The following is a 15,698-nucleotide window of genomic DNA, read 5'->3' as shown; positions in this document are numbered from 1 at the left end:
GGGCAGTTCCCCTGCACATGCTCTCTCTCTTGCCTGCCACCATGTAAGATGTGACTTTGCTCCTCCTTTGCCTTCTGCCATGATTGTGAGGCCTCCCCAGCCACATGGACCTGTGAGTCCATTAAACCTCTTTTTCTTTATAAATTACCTAGTCTCAAATACATCTTTATTACCAGTGTGAGAACTGACTAATACAGGGACTGAAGGGCCAGATTCCTGATAAAGGCAGAGCCCATCCCGTTTGTCTATATTTTCAGTGCTAAGTCCCTAAATGTGGACATTTCATTCTCATAAGAGCTCCAGGAGACAACTCTTGAGTTGAGCGACATCCCTTTAAGAAGAGGAGCTTTCCTTGCCAAAAACGAGCAGCTGATCAAAGTCACGGTTACTATGTACGGTTTTGTTCCTGACATTTTAAAAGATCCAGAAAAGAGCTTTAAAAGTTCATCCAAAAGTGGATATAAAGTAGGTGGTGGGAAAAAGGCCATAAGAGAGCTGGAGTTACTCACTCCAGAGAAGAGAGGGTCGACAGTTTTCAAAGTGCAGAGCATTACAATGCTCATGCTACTCTGTTTCCTTCATCTCCATGGAATAGAAGGGCTCCTATCAATACTTCTTTTTGGATAGATGGATGATTTCCCTTCCTGAAGACATGGGGTCAACCAGATGACCTTTTGAAATCTCTTCTAGTTCCAATCTTTGCACAAATCCAAAAGAGCAAATAGAAATCCAGCTCACCAATGTAGGGTCCCAGTAGGTTGAGGTAGCTTGGCACAGTGGAAAGAGTGAGAGCCAGGAGTCAGGCAGAGTGACTTTGAATCTGCCTCTGAGACTCAGTTGTTGGGAAAATTTATGGTAGTAAAAGAACTCAACCCTTTACTCAATGGTAGCACCAAGATCATCTCTGCCTCCTATAGTTCCTGAAAGGATTAACTAATGTTGGCAAAACACCTAATGTGTTGACTGGCACACAGCAGGTTTTTGATAAATTGAAGATTTTATTCTAATTGGCAAAAAATGGGTAGAATAGTTCCATTTAAATCATAAGAGAGCAATAACACTGTGGTTATACCACATCAGGAACATTGCAAATTCAAGTTGGCCAACTGCCTACCACTGACAACTCCTCATCCCACAGAATCCTCTCTGCAAACTACAGCTTGTCCATGCCAAAGAATGTTTGAGGGGCAACTTATTAACTATCTTTTGCTATGAAGCAGAGGAAACCGAAGGCAAGGTCTAAGACATGTTGGTTTAAATCTGGCTTCTCTCACTGTCACCACAAGAATCAAATTAATTATTCTAAAAAGGTCTCAAATACATTTCCAAGTATAGGGAACGTATTTCACATGCCTCAAAGTTTATGTCTGAGTACATCCCACTGAATTGTAATTCTCACTAAGTATAGTAAAAATGTCAGTCACAAAACAGGTTTGCAAAACAAACATTGTCAGAAGCTATAATTATGATTCCTCGCCTTCACGAATGATATAAAGGTAAAACTTGAAGTCATTAAGAAATTAAACAGCTCTCTCAGAGCAGGGAAATGTACTGGTCAGGGACCTAGAGTGAATAAAAGAACTACTTCTCTCAGGTTTTTCCATAAAAATGTAATTTTTTTTGGCATTACGTCAATGTGATCTTACATATTTAGCATTTACAGAAAGATGCTGGAGTGCAAGAAAGAGCAGCTCTGGTTTTTGTTCTTTAACTAGAGGTGGGGTCTGTGTCAAGACACCTGGAGGCTGTGAGGAATTGGAAAAGACAGAGGAAATACCAGGTACAAACATGCACACAAAGTGAGGCCCCAAGGAGAACGTGGCCAGAAACACGGGAGTGTTCCTGAAGCCCCTCTATGTTCCTCAGAGAATCAAAGTTGGCTTGGGGGAGCACTTCCTGTTTCTACCAAAGGGATAATGGGTTACAGTTGACAGAACCAAATGTTACAGACAAGGGAGCAGAACAAAGCACTTTGAACTGATGGAGTCACAGGAAAGAGCAGCTTATTTTTGTTGGGAGGGAACACACACGCAGGTATGGCATGTTGTATTGTAAAATGACTCCAGCTATGTCAGGGAGCTGGACAGGGCCCAGTGTGGATCTACGAAGGCCATTGTGCCATTAAATAAATGCTATGCAGGAATCTCACAAAATAATGAAGCAGCCCTTTTATTACCACCGCACCAGCTTTACGCTGAGGGGTCATGTTAAAATTCATTGTTTGAAATGAATACATTTCATTGTTGTTTTCTCTTTTTTTCTGTGGTATTTTTTTTTTCACAGGTATTGACAAATGCATACATTTCTAGTGGCAACAAATCACTGAGCTGTTGAAATAGTTTCTAGAGTCTAAACCCAAATATTTCCATTAACTCATCATCAGGCTCATCATTTTCACAACACCGTTTTAGAAGTGGGGATATAAAAAAGTCCTTTGAAATCTATTGTATTTATCCTCACACTGCCTAAAGTCATCAAATCAAGCTTCCTCAAAACCACAGGGGTTACAAACCTGACTGCCCAGCAGTTACAAGCAGGTTCATTTATAATTGTTATTTTTACATGTAGAACAATTGGCCAAAAGAAAAAAGCAAAACGGCAACTAAGATAACAATCAAGAACATTACAGGAAGAAAAAAAAATCCAGGAAATTCAAGGAAAAGAAAACTATCTATGATGTCGGATATTAAGTTCAAAAGTCCTTGTTACCAAGCGGACATTAAAACCGTGTTTTGCTTCCATATCTCTCTTTCTGAGTCCCCTTGAAAAAAGTGGTCTAAGTCACAGATTCTTTCAGTGTGTGAAATAATTCCTAGGAATAGGGCAAACTCTTTCAGCAGTTTATTCATTATTTTAGGCCACTTAGATAAATGACAATAAAAGTCTGTTCAGAGAGCTACTGGCTTGGAGAAATAGAAGAATCTTCAGAAATGCTTATCTCGATACCAAGGAGTAATTCATGTGCTTGGAGCTCCTAACTAATAAAATCCTGTAAGGTAACATGATGTTTAATGTTAAGAAGAGACAACAAGGCCATGATATCTACATTCTACACTTAAAATGAAATGTGTTCATTTATAATTAAGTGGCAAAAAAAAAGTCTCCACTAATCCAGATTTTAATACCTATAACCCTTTCATTGAGAGAGACGTTAAGTTATGGTGGCAAGCAGAGGTTGCTAAATATTTTAAGGCACTTTGACCATGTTCCTACCCATATTAATGTCCTTTTAGAGGAGTTTTCCCATTACTAGATTTTTTTCTCCTTTTTTTAAAAATAAAAAATAAACATTAGTGTTTCCGTTCATTTTGGAAATATGTCTTGCAAAGGACTTCAGGGATGTTTTTCTTTCTTTTTAAAAATGACCTTCTAATAAAAATAACAGACTTTTCAGATAACACAAAACCCAAAGCAAATAACATTAGACTCTGCCAATATGGTCATGAAAAGACCAAAGAGTCCTTCTGAAGTAGGGTGACTGAGTGCCAAAATAACATAAAACATTCTAAAAGAAGGCAAGTGAAGTGTTACTCAGAGAACCAGCAATCAAAGCAGCCTGCAGTTGGAGGGTGTTACAGAATCCTCATCTAGCAAACCTTCCAGCTTGACCACTGCTTGTTTTCAACACAGTACTTCCTCATTGGCAGGGCATGCTGCTTTTCTTGACTTCAGGAAACAATACCATTCTTTTTTTTTTTTCTTTTTTCTTTTCTTAGACACAGTGCAGAACCCAACACATTTCAAGGCCATATGATGTGGTTTTTGTTGATTTGTGAACCAGCTGCTGGTTTTGAAAAGGAAATTGCACTCAAGCTCAACCGCACTGTACTAGTCTTGGTTTACCTGCCATATGCAAAGCGTCTGTCTTTGTGATGATCACCAAAAGTATCCCAAAGCCTGAGGGAAACACTCACTTCATCAACAACATCCCGAGAACGCTCCAAGACCTGCAGGAGAGAGAGAGACAGCATCTGTGCTCAGTGTCACTAAGAAGTTCCCTAGGAGAAGCATGTTCAAGTCAGCACCCTCAGTGCCCCTCAATTCACTTGCATTAAGTTTCCTTATTCTATCTAATGGGATTTAAGCTAAGTCTTAATTCCCTTTTTGGAACCACCTGTCTCAACCCTCATTCAGGATACCCAGAGCCATAGTCTCCGGTTTGCATTTTACTTTTGTTTTCTTTTGTGGCACTAAAAAGGTTAGTTTAGTTTTGAATGTGCAATTTACCCACGCTCCTCCTTGAAAAAATCAGACTGGTAACCAGCAATGATGTGCCCTAGGGATGCTAAAGACACTCTGTGCATCTTACCTCCTGGCACACGCGGTACTGGTCAATCGCCCACACGGTTGGCACGTGGGTGGCCAGCAGCTGATACTGCGTGAGCGTGGTATTGCACGCCCTGGCACAGATCAAGCGCGTCTTTCCCACGGCATTGTCACCCACGACCACACACTTGATGGTTTCAACGTTGGGTCTTTCGTAGTCCATGTCAGCGTCCATTTATAAAACTCTGGAAGGAGAGAGCGAACACCGCAGTAAGGACACCAAGGCTTTCCAGAGCAATCGAAGACGTGAGATGTTCGGGGAGTTTTGCCTTCATCCAGCCACTTCCTTGGAGGTGCACAAGCACGGGCAAGAATGTTTGGAAGTTCATACTAAGCCTAATTGACACTCAAGTTTTCTTTTTATATCTCACACAAGTACAAAAACATGGGACTGTTATTTTGACCCCAAACGGTTTATTCCCGTTAACATGTTATTTTCTTCTTGGTTTTCTCTAAACACAGCCTGCCTACTGGAACTCCATTCAGCCACTGTCGGGACAGCTGGCACACATTTATAGCCTACTGGCTACTCACGTTGGCCTGCTAGCAAGTCCGGTCACCTGTAGGGCTAAACATCAACACTGGGGCAATAGGCAGCCTTGGCAATGCTAGCATCTGCTTCATCACAATATTGCCCATTAGCCAATATCTGTTGTTGAAAAGCAGTTTTCTATAGGTTCAAAACTATTATGGGGACTTAGAGAATAATCAAAAGTGCAGGCTGAAAGACTACCTGACGTCAAAGAAGAGTAAACTGTAAGTCTAAATTTAATCAAATTAACATATTTATTTGTATTAAATCAAATTCAAAATTCATTAAAAAATATATATAGAGAGAGAGAGAGAAAGAGAGAGAGACAGAGACAGACAGAGACAGAGAGAGAGAGAGAGAGAGATGGAATGTCAGTCTGTCGCCCAGGCTACAGCACAGTGGTGCAATCTCCACTCACTGCAACCTCTGCCTCTTGGGTTCAAGCGATTCGCCTACCTCAGCCTCCTGAGTAGCTGGGATCACAGGTGCCCACCGCCATGCCCGGCTACTTTTTATATTTTTAGTAGAGATGGGGTTTTGCCATGTTGACCAAGCTGGTCTCAAACTCCTTATCTCAAGTGATCTCCCCACCTTGGCCTCCCAAAATGCTGGGATTACAGGCGTGAGCCACCGTGCCCAGCCACAAAAAAAGATATTCTTAAGAGGGCCCATAATAAGATTCAAAAACATTATCTTCCGTGTTTTCATCAAGAAATCTGGAACATATGGCAAAGAATAATTTTACCAGGAGAGTTACTTTGGAATCTTCCTGAAATCATCCAAGAAGGTTTAAACAGGGTTGCTGATGAGAGGCCAAGAGGAAGAAAAAAAGCACCTGCCAGCTTGGTCTCCCCAGGGACAGGACCCTTCACAAACAGGGGTGCAGACTGCTTACCAGTAGCGGCTGGGTAGGAGGCCAGCCATGTATGAGTTTAATATTTTAATTAATTATAATTGCCTTTTCGAGGGAGTCTATTGTAATAAGAACAGATACTACACTTGATCTTAGTCAAAAGGCTGACAAGCAATGGAAGTCCATTGTTAAACTGAAAAAAGTGGGTGGACAGTCATTTTTAAGGAGTCAGTAAAGATTTTAATGGCTATGGTAAAGAAACTGTTCAGAGTAAAGCCTAATACATAATTGGGACTCAAGTGTTTGTTTAATTCATCTGATTTGAGAAAAACAATAACTTGGATAACATGAGATTAAGGGCATTGACAGGGATATAGAGAAAGAATATTAAGAAGAATTATTTTTCACAGTTACGACTATTGGAACATGGGCTGTCTCAGAAAGTGAAGGGTATGGAACTGTCGACTGTAACGCCATCACAAGACGTGTTAAAGCTGAGGCTGGAGAACGATTTGGCAGGAATGGAGTAGAGTGATTCAAGGAACAGATGTGTGCTTAGGTTAGGATTGGATCTGTAATTCCTACACCGTGGAGAGGCTTAAAACAGTCAGATACCTGTCCGCCTGACAAATACTTATCCTGAACATCCTGGGTGGGGAAAAGGAGTCTTTAAAAATCTCCAATTCTGATGATCAACCAGGCATGGTGACTCCTAAAATTGATTTCTTGCAAATTTAGTTTTAAACTTCTATGGTTTTCTTAGTTACCCGTCTAATAGTGTAACATAGCAAAAGCATGAATTTGGTGTTAGATTGGCGGGTCCTAAACAAATCCCAGGGAACACTCTGCAGTATCTGGAGACGTGTCTGGTTGTCAGTTAGTGGAGGGAGTTCTGCTTCTAGTGGGTAGAAGATCAGAGATGCTGCTGCTAAACATTTTGCAGTGCACAGGACAATGTCCCACAACAAAGAATTACCCAGCCCCAAACGTTACAGGGCTGCGGTTGTGAAACCTTGCCTTAGAAGGATGTGAGTTTGAATCCTAGCTCCCCCTTTTTCCAGTCATTGGACTTTGGGCAAGTTGTTTGTACTTTCTGAACCTCAGTCTCCTCATCTGTTAAGTGGGAATCATGATGATACTCATCTCCTAAGGTTGTTGTGAGGATTATGTAAACTGATGAATTAAGTCCTCAGTGCAGTATCTGACATGCTGATGGTTTCAAAAATTATAATCATGATACTGAAGACAAATGCATTCAGATGACAAAATTGAGTCAGGTGGAAGGCCACAATTAGATGCAAACTCATAAACCTAATAATGACAAAGTTCTATAAAAAGGATACAACTTGGAAGAATTAACCAAACAGTAACTCACTGAAAATGAAAGAACACAGAAACAAGATGTGGTGTAGCTGATCTTAAGCAAAGAAGACAGAAAAAGTTTTGGGTGTGGAGAGGGCGGGGAAGAGGTCACAGTTAATGAAAAGATAATAGAGTCGGAAAGCTGTGTTAAAAATGCTTGCCTGAGGCATTTCTAAATTCCAGAATAAAAATGGTAATACTTAACACCCTTTGAGAAGTTTCTGGTTACATTAGCATGGGGTAGTAGCTGGAATCAGAAAAACAGATTCTAGTTGGAGTCTCACAACTTTGGAAATGGAGGTTCATTACTTTAAATGTCCTCAGTGGTGGGAAACCTTACTCTTTTAAGGGTGAATTTTATTTATTTATTTATTTTTTGATAGATAAATGTCATATAGAGCCAATCCCTAAAATTTGGGAGAATGTTTAGACTTGGTAAAAACGGAGAATAGGACACTAATAATACAGAATTGATTTTCTGGTAGGCTTGCAAACTAGCCCTGCTAGCAGCCCCCAAGAAGGAATCCCCCAAATAAGTTGAATCATAGCAGCACTGATGAAATGACTATGTCGCTTTCACTGAAGATGACTTCGAGAGTTAACAGAAGCCCTTCTAGTTTCATATTAAGGCTATGATTACAAAAACTATCATTACTTCACTTATTTTTAGACACATTTCATGAGTAGTCCTAAGAAGAATTTCTGTGTCAAAGGTGAGAATAACATCCGTGGGTCCTCTAATCCCTAACAGTCTGCTCGAGACCAAAGTGACTGCCAAAGGTGTTGACCCTTGTGCGAAATGGATAATATGTAAGGGAAAATAAAAGGCCGGGCAGAGTTAAATATTCATGGCCCAGATCACTTGCTGCAGATATGGAATTTCCAGGAAGCATTCACTGAATTTCCAAATACTGAAAATCTTTTATTTGGAACAGAAATGTCTCTTGTGGTATTCTAAAAAGCATTTTAAGAATGTGAAGTCACAGCTAAGGATGGAAACTCATGCTACAGTTGCATTGTTGTAAATCATTTGTTCATTTGTTACACATAAACACAGAAACATTATATTATGGTAGTAATTATAAAAATATGCAATTTTATCCTTCTCCACTTGTTACAGGCTCTAATTTATTCATATCTAGCATTCTGGTGGTTGAGTGTACTCTTAGGACCATCTGGATAATGACTGTCTGGTTTCTGATTTTTATTTACCTAGAATGAGAGTAATAAGTATTATTCATTTAACACTATTAATAAATGTCACCACTATAAATCCTGCTGATCGATGTGGAGACCCTCTCATACTTAGATACATACCTGAGGAGACAAGGAAGGTAGGAAAAAAAAGAAAAGCTTGAAAGAATGGACACTGGTAATCTGCTACCATGGCAGTTCCGTCATCTTACTCAAAACTGACTTGAACGTTATTTCATATTTTCACCAATACCTGATGAATCCACTTGCACAGTATTCAGAAATTAGAAGGGACAAGTTTATTTGAAAAACTGTTAAATAAACAAGACCGTGCAGGTGGGGAAGTTAAAGGCATGGTGGAGTAGTTCTGGTCCCCACCACTCACAAGGGTGACCTAGAAAAGCGTGATCATGCTCTTCATGGTCTACAGAATCACCCCATCTGGTCTGATCATCTCATACCTGCCTGCTATTATTGCTGTCATCTCCTGGATTTCATGCCACTCCTCCACACTCCCTGCCCACACAGTGTTCTTGGGCCCACAGGATGGTGCAGCCCATATCCTAGCCTCACCATTTCTTCTCTCCTTCAGTGCCAGTGATCTTTACCACATTCTACTTGAGCCATCCATCTCCTTTTGGACACGTGCTGGATATTGTTGTCATCCAGAAAGATTTTACCTCTGAAATCCCAAATTTCAAAATTCCACTCTCAGAACAAAAACTCCTACCTGTACAGCCTGTGCTGGATGAAATAAGGCCACGGCAGCAACTCCCATCAGGAGGTGAAATCTATTTCCCTTCCTCTTGAATTAATGCTAAGCTTCTGACTGCTTGGCCCAAAAGAATGCAGTGGAGGTGATGCTGCATGAGGTCTAGAGTCTAGGTCTCCAGAGGCCCTGCAGTTCTACCTTCTTGCTGTTGGAATGCTGCCACAAGCCCACCATGTAAGGAAACTGGCCTAGCCCAGCAGGGGATGAGAATTCACATTGAAAACCACTGAGGCAGCCCTGCCAATGGCTGTCACTATGTGCCAGATAATGCAAAGTCATCTTGGACCTTCCAGCTCGGCCAACCCTACAGCTGAATGTAGTTTATGAATGAGCCCAGTTGAAACCAGCAGTGGAATCACCAGCCAACCCTCAGAATCTTGAGAAATCATAAATCATTACTGTTTTAAGCCACCAAGTTTTGGGTTTATGAACCAATAGTCAACAGAAACACACCCATTATACCTTATGAAAATCTCCAGTACCTTCACTCCTCTATTTATTTTTAAATGTCAGATGATGGTCCCTTTTGAATGGATGATCTTTTCCACCTAGGGTTGATGGGTCATGCCATCTTTACTCTTTACGGTCACCCTCAATGTCTTGCATTGTATATGTGGTATGCAGAATAATGGCCTCCCTGAATATGTCCATGGAATCCGTGAAACCTGTGAATATGTTCCATTGCATGGCATGAGGGAATAGGGTTGCAGATGAAATTAAGGTTGCTAGTCAGCTGACCTTAATATAAGCAGATTATCCTGGACTATCTATGTGGGTGCAACACAATCACAGTGGTCCTTTAAATGTGGAAGAGGTAGGCAGGAAGTCAGAGTCAGAGAGAAACATGAAGATGCTATACTGCTGGCTTTGAAGATGAAGGAAGGGGTTGCAAGCCAGGTAATGTATGTGATCCATAGAAGCTAGAAAAGGTAAGGCAACAGATTCTCCCCTAGGCCCCCCAAAGTAACACAGCCTGCCAACACTTCAAGCTCAGTGAGACCCATGACAGACCTTTGATTTTCAGAGCTATAAGAAAATACATTTTGTTTTATGCTCCTAAGTTTTGATAGTTTGTTACAGCAGCAATAAGAAACTAACGTAGCACACTTCAGCCACACAAAATGACTTTCTCAAATTCTAAATGTTTTTTGTTACCTTTATATACACCTTTCCTTCTTGCCAACTCTCCTCCATTCCTTGTATGCCTGGCAAATTCTATTCATTCTTTAAAACCTTATTCAGATATCCTACTGTGGCAGCTCTGTCACAAAAGCCTTCCTAATACCCTCTAAAAAGCTTTTCTAACTACCCCCTTAGTCAGCTTCAGCTGCCGTAACAAAATACCAAAGACTAGGTGGCTTAGCCAACAGAAACTCATTTCTCACAGTTCTGGAGGCCGGAAGTCTGAGAGCAGGGTGCTGGTGTGGCTAGGTTCTGGTGAGGGTTCTCTTCCTGGCTTGTAGGCAGCTGTCTTCTTGTGATGTCCTCACATGACAGGCAGAGACAGAAAGCTCTGGTGTCTCTTCCTCTTCCTAAAAGGACACTAATCTCATCATGGGGCTCCACCCTCATGGCTTTATCCAAACCTAATTACCTCTCCAACACCCCACCTCTTAATACAATCACATTGGGGGTTAGGGCTTCAACATAGGAATTGTGGGAGGATACGAACATTCACCCTGTAGCACTATCTCAGTGCCTACAGACACACTACTCCCTCTTGCCAACCCTCTTCCATTCCTTGTCTGTCTTGCAAATTCTAGTCATTCCTTAAAACCTTACTCAGAGATCACCTCCTCTGGAAAGGTTTCCTAACAATCCTCTGCCTCATAAACTAATTTATTTTTTTCTCTGTATCAATAAAGAGTTCTAGGAGAAGCAACGACAAACAAAAACAAATGTACACGCATCCATACACACATATTTTTCCTGTATTAACAAATCATGGAATGGTAGCTTGTGAATTTGGGTGCATGTGTGTGTGTTGGTTATACCTTCAAAATGCCCCTTTCATACACTTAACAAATCATCAAGTGTTTGTGGGGTACAGCTATTTGCTAAAGTGCTTGGAACATATGCTTATACAACACCCTTTTACTGCAAAGCCTTTCTTGACTACCCCTCTGGTCCAAAGGTCCCCTAATTTAATGGTGACTCTCTCTGAGGGCCACCCATTGGAAAAATAGGGACAGAGCCAAATGTGACCTTAGTTGTTCTGGTCTTCTCTTCACATCACCTCCCTTTGGTGGTACCTCAACCCAACCTTCAGTCTTTGCCTTGATGACCTTCATGATGTTCTGTCCCTCTCTTATGAAACAGACTCCCAGGAAGTTCGGTGCATGCCCACTCCCTCATTTACAAGACACCTAGAAGACCTCTAGAGTTCTGCCCCCATAACTCAATAACTCAGGGCACTGTGGCTGATGTACTTGTTTGCTCAGATAGGCGCCCTTCAGCGTAGGGCCACTAACTGATTTCAGGCAAGCGTGCAAGACTCCTCTAACATGAGAAACTCAGAAATCAAGATGAGTGGGTAGGAAAAGAGTTATCATTTGACTAAGAAACCCCACTAGGGGTCTCCTAATTGCTGCGAATCATCCAGGCATTGGGATATGCTGCATCTTATCATTTACGCTATGTCTCTTGTTATATTTGCTATTTCTTTTCTTTTTCTTTCTTTCCTTTTTTTTTTGGAGATAGAGTTTCACTCTTGTTGTCAGACTGGAGTGCAATGGCACAATCTCAGCTCACCAGAAACCTCTGCCTCCCAGATTCAAGCAATTCTGCCTCAGCCTCCCGAGTAGCTGGGATTACAGGCATCTGCCACCACGCCTGGCTAATTTTTTATTTTTAGTAGAGATGGAGTTTCTCCATGTTGGTCAGGACTTAAACTCCCTGACCTCAGGTGATTCGCCCGCCTCGGCCTCCCAAAGTGCTGGGATTACAGGCGTGAGCCACCACGCCTGGCCCTATATTTGCTATTTCTATCAAGGTATGGTGAGCAGTCTGCTTAAAAACAAAAATTGAAGGCCCATGGAGTGACCTTTGTACTCTTATCTCCATTTAGCTGTTCACAGACAGTCTGAATGATGCTATTGCACAGACACTACATTTTCTTATTCCTCCCAAAAGCATATAATCTTAACTTTAAGAAGTAATTCAGCTCAGCCATTAGAAAATACGAGTGCAACAAATTTTAGTGTATTTGAAGAGTTAGCTCTGAAATAAAAAACTGAGAATTTTATTTTATTGACAGGAACAAAAGAAAAATGTTAAGAGTTGCATACTAACTATAGCCAACAGTCAAGTTTCGACGGAGCAGATTTCATTATTCTGAGCTTTTAATCAGCAGTTGTAGGTAGATGGGAGCTGTTTCATACATAAAATAAACATCTCAGCGGGAATAAAGAATGGATCCAGAGCTGGGAAAGAGATGCAAGGGCTGGGTTGGACTTTCCCTGAATCAAAACTTCACAGAATTATATCTCCAGGATAACATTGTGTTCCACCATTTAAATCAACAGATTTCATTGTTGTAATCAATATTATTTTTTCAATGGACTGTTTTGATTAAAAAAGAAAAGAGTAAGTAACAGAAAGGATGCTGCATAGAAGTCTATGGATGCAAATACTACAGAACCACCTGCTGATATGAAAGAAGTACTTTTTACTACATCTGCTCATGATTCTCACCAGGGCTCTATGACAGTGGAGACCCACACAAGAGCGTGCTCTCTCTGTTTTTAAAACTCAAGGTCAGTTGGGGAGATGAACCAAGATTAGAAACCAACCTTCTTCTCTACCTTATGTGCTGTTCTTAATAAACATTGCCCTCATTGAAAAAATAAAGAAAAGACTTCATTTATTTTTTGAAAAACTAAACCAAAAATTTTAAAGATGCATGAAAATTCCAGGGCGGATTTCAAAACCATCATAAGTGAACTGTGCTGGGTTCAGACACACGGGTCTACTTTCTTCTACAAATACACCAGGGAGCCTCTCCTTTGACAATTTGCCTATGTCATTACTTCTGCTCAAAGGCCCTTTCCTCGTGCCCTTAACTCACCTGCTGAAATCATTCTCCCGCTGTGGGACTAAGGCAGTCTTAATTTAAAAATTATATGCTAAGCACTGAATGAGTGCCAGGCCTATAGGTGTACAGTGAAAAGCAAGCCGGGGGTGGTTCGCAGTCAGGTGGAAAGAAACAACTAAACAGATAAATACATCATCACAAATTTGAGGGGTTCCTTGAAAAAAACCAAAGGATGTTGAGAAAAAATAATGGATGGGAAGCCTGAAGGGGCAGACTGGGTGACCTCTCTGAAGAGGCCTCATTCGGGCCATCTGGAGAATGAGAAGGGCCCAGTCAAGAGATGGGAGAGGAAACAGGCCTGGAGAGCCTGAGGGAGAGGAAGTGGGGAAGTGGGAAGGTTAGAAAGGTAGGTGGGGATAGATCATACTCAGCCTTTCAGGCCATAGTCAGGAGTTTGAATCTTATTCTAAATGCAGTGAGAAGCCACTGCAGTGTTTAAGCAGAAGTGTGGTAGGTTCTGATTTGCTTTTTTTTTTTTTTTTAAAGTTTTGTTTTGTTTTGTTTTGAGTTGAGGCTTGCTCTGTCACCCAGGCTAGCATATAGTGGCACAATCTCAGCTCACTGCAACCCCCACCTCTACCTCCCGGGCTCAGGCCGTCCTCTCACCTCAGCCTCTTGAGTAGCTGGGACTACAGGCATGTGCTACCATGCCCGGCTAATTTTTTGTATTTTTGGTAGGGATGGGGGTCTCACTATGCTATCCAGGGTGGTCTTGAACTTCTGAGCTCAAGCTATCCTCTCACCTTGGCCTCCCAAAGTGCTGGGATTACAGGCCTGATTTGCTTTTTTTTGTTTTTTATGAGCCAGTGTCTCGCTTTGTTGCCCAAGCTGGAGTGCAATCGCGTGATAGCTCACTACAACCTCTGCCTCCTGGGTTCAAGTGATTCGCTGCCTCAGCCTCCTGAGTAGCTGCGATTACTGACACTCACCATCACGCCTGGCTAATTTTTGTATTTTTGTGGAGATGGAGTTTCACTATGTTGGCCAGGCTGGTCTTGAACTCTTGATCTCAGGTGATCCTCCCTCCTTGGCTTCCCAAAGTGCTGGGATTACTGGCATGAGCCACCATACCCAACCCTGATTTGCTTTTTAAAGGAATCACCAATATCACTGAGACTGCTGTATGTACAGAGAACATGCCATGTCGGCAGGGGTGCAATGGCAGAGGAATGGTGAGGAAACCCTAAGTTCTCCAGGAGAGAAAGGATGGTGCCTCTGACAGAGCAGAATCAGCAGAGATGCAGCCAAGTACAGATTCAAGTTACATTCTGGAAGAAGACACACTGCAAACATCCTTCCTTTGCACAGTCTCTAAGGGGGTTTATCAAATTCTGATTTGTAATACTGATTATTATGTTTATATGCATTCCACTTCTACCCCACTGAGATTATACATTTTTGGCAACAGAAATTGTGATTCATCTTTAAATCCTCAAATCTTGTCACAGTGCCTGGCCTATAGGCAGCTTTCAATAAACGTTTGTTGAATTGAATATAAAAATACAGCCACTCCACCTTTCTTAGAAAACCTTCCACCTGGGGCTGGCAGAGAACTTGCACACAGCTATCTCTGGTGACTGATCATTAAGTTCTGTGGCCTCGAAAGCAGCAGTGTGTGGCTAAGCCTGCAGTTGGTGAGAGGAACACCTCGAGGGACATCTGTGTGGCCCATCACAAGAGCAGTGTTTGACAGATGGCATTGCACCAACCATTGCTTCCTGACAGGAAGTGCATCAGTAACCATGGGAACCACCAGAGACCAAGGACCACACCCTTTCACCAAATGGGAAGGTGGTGGTGGGGAGGAGAGTCCCAATATGTGCAGACAGGAGGGGCCTTAGGATTGGACTGGATTTAGAAAAACAAATGAGTGCTTGTTTATTTTGTTCTAGTTTCTAGAGTCGATTTATAAATCTTAATAATATTTACATATAAGAGTCTCATAAAGTTCTCATCCACTTTTAGACTTAAATATCCTAATTCAAGGGATTCTCAACTTTTTTTGGTGAGTCACTACTTGGCTGGAAAAGAAAGGAAAAAGAGAGGCACATGTACCCATTACATATGGATAATGATTTATCACTAACATGAAAGTGAGTCTTGAATAAAGGCGTTCAGACTAAGCCCCAAAGAACCACATCACAAAATGCAATTAGCTGTACTTCAAGACAAGATGGCAGCCGGGCGCGGTGGCTCAAGCCTGTAATCCCAGCACTTTGGGAGGCCGAGACGGGCGGATCACAAGGTCAGGAGATCGAGACCATCCTGGCTAACCCGGTGAAACCCCATCTCTACTAAGAAATACAAAAAACTAGCCGGGCGAGGTGGCGGGCGCCTGTAGTCCCAGCTACTCGGGAGGCTGAGGCAGGAGAATGGCGTGAACCCGGGAGGCGGAGCTTGCAGTGAGCTGAGATCCGGCCACTGCACTCCAGCCTGGGCGGCAGAGCCAGACTCTGTCTCAAAAAAAAAAAAAAAAAAAAAAGACAAGATGGCAATGAAGGCACTGATGCCTTGAACCCTCCTCTACCATCATCTCACTGCAAGTAGCCTTAGTCTGTACAGATAG

At 41.9% G+C, this 15,698-nt stretch overlaps 1 protein-coding gene and 1 pseudogene across 13 annotated transcripts in view; both read right to left on the bottom strand.

The window, feature by feature from the left end:
* RHOBTB1 (Rho related BTB domain containing 1) overlaps positions 1–15,698 on the bottom strand; it is a 134,332-nt gene that overhangs the window by 38,661 nt on the left and 79,973 nt on the right. For 11 of the 13 annotated variants that reach the window (XM_050803032.1, XM_050803033.1, XM_050803034.1 and 8 more), the window contains 2 exons: positions 4,310–4,511; positions 3,844–3,947 (listed from right to left, as the gene is read on the bottom strand). In XM_050803032.1, the coding sequence (XP_050658989.1) occupies positions 3,844–3,947; positions 4,310–4,501 (296 nt within the window). In that variant the 5' untranslated portion in view covers positions 4,502–4,511. Of the gene's footprint in view, positions 1–3,843; positions 3,948–4,309; positions 4,512–10,424; positions 15,529–15,698 lie in introns of those variants that run through there. The other 2 variants (XM_050803038.1, XM_050803039.1) reach the window with 2 other exon arrangements.
* Positions 5,734–5,887, bottom strand: LOC126963522 (uncharacterized; annotated as a pseudogene).

The sequence above is a fragment of the Macaca thibetana genome, chromosome 9 (genome assembly GCF_024542745.1).
Source record: "Macaca thibetana thibetana isolate TM-01 chromosome 9, ASM2454274v1, whole genome shotgun sequence".
Lineage (NCBI taxonomy): Eukaryota > Metazoa > Chordata > Mammalia > Primates > Cercopithecidae > Macaca > Macaca thibetana.
This window is presented reverse-complemented; position numbering and strand designations above follow the sequence as displayed.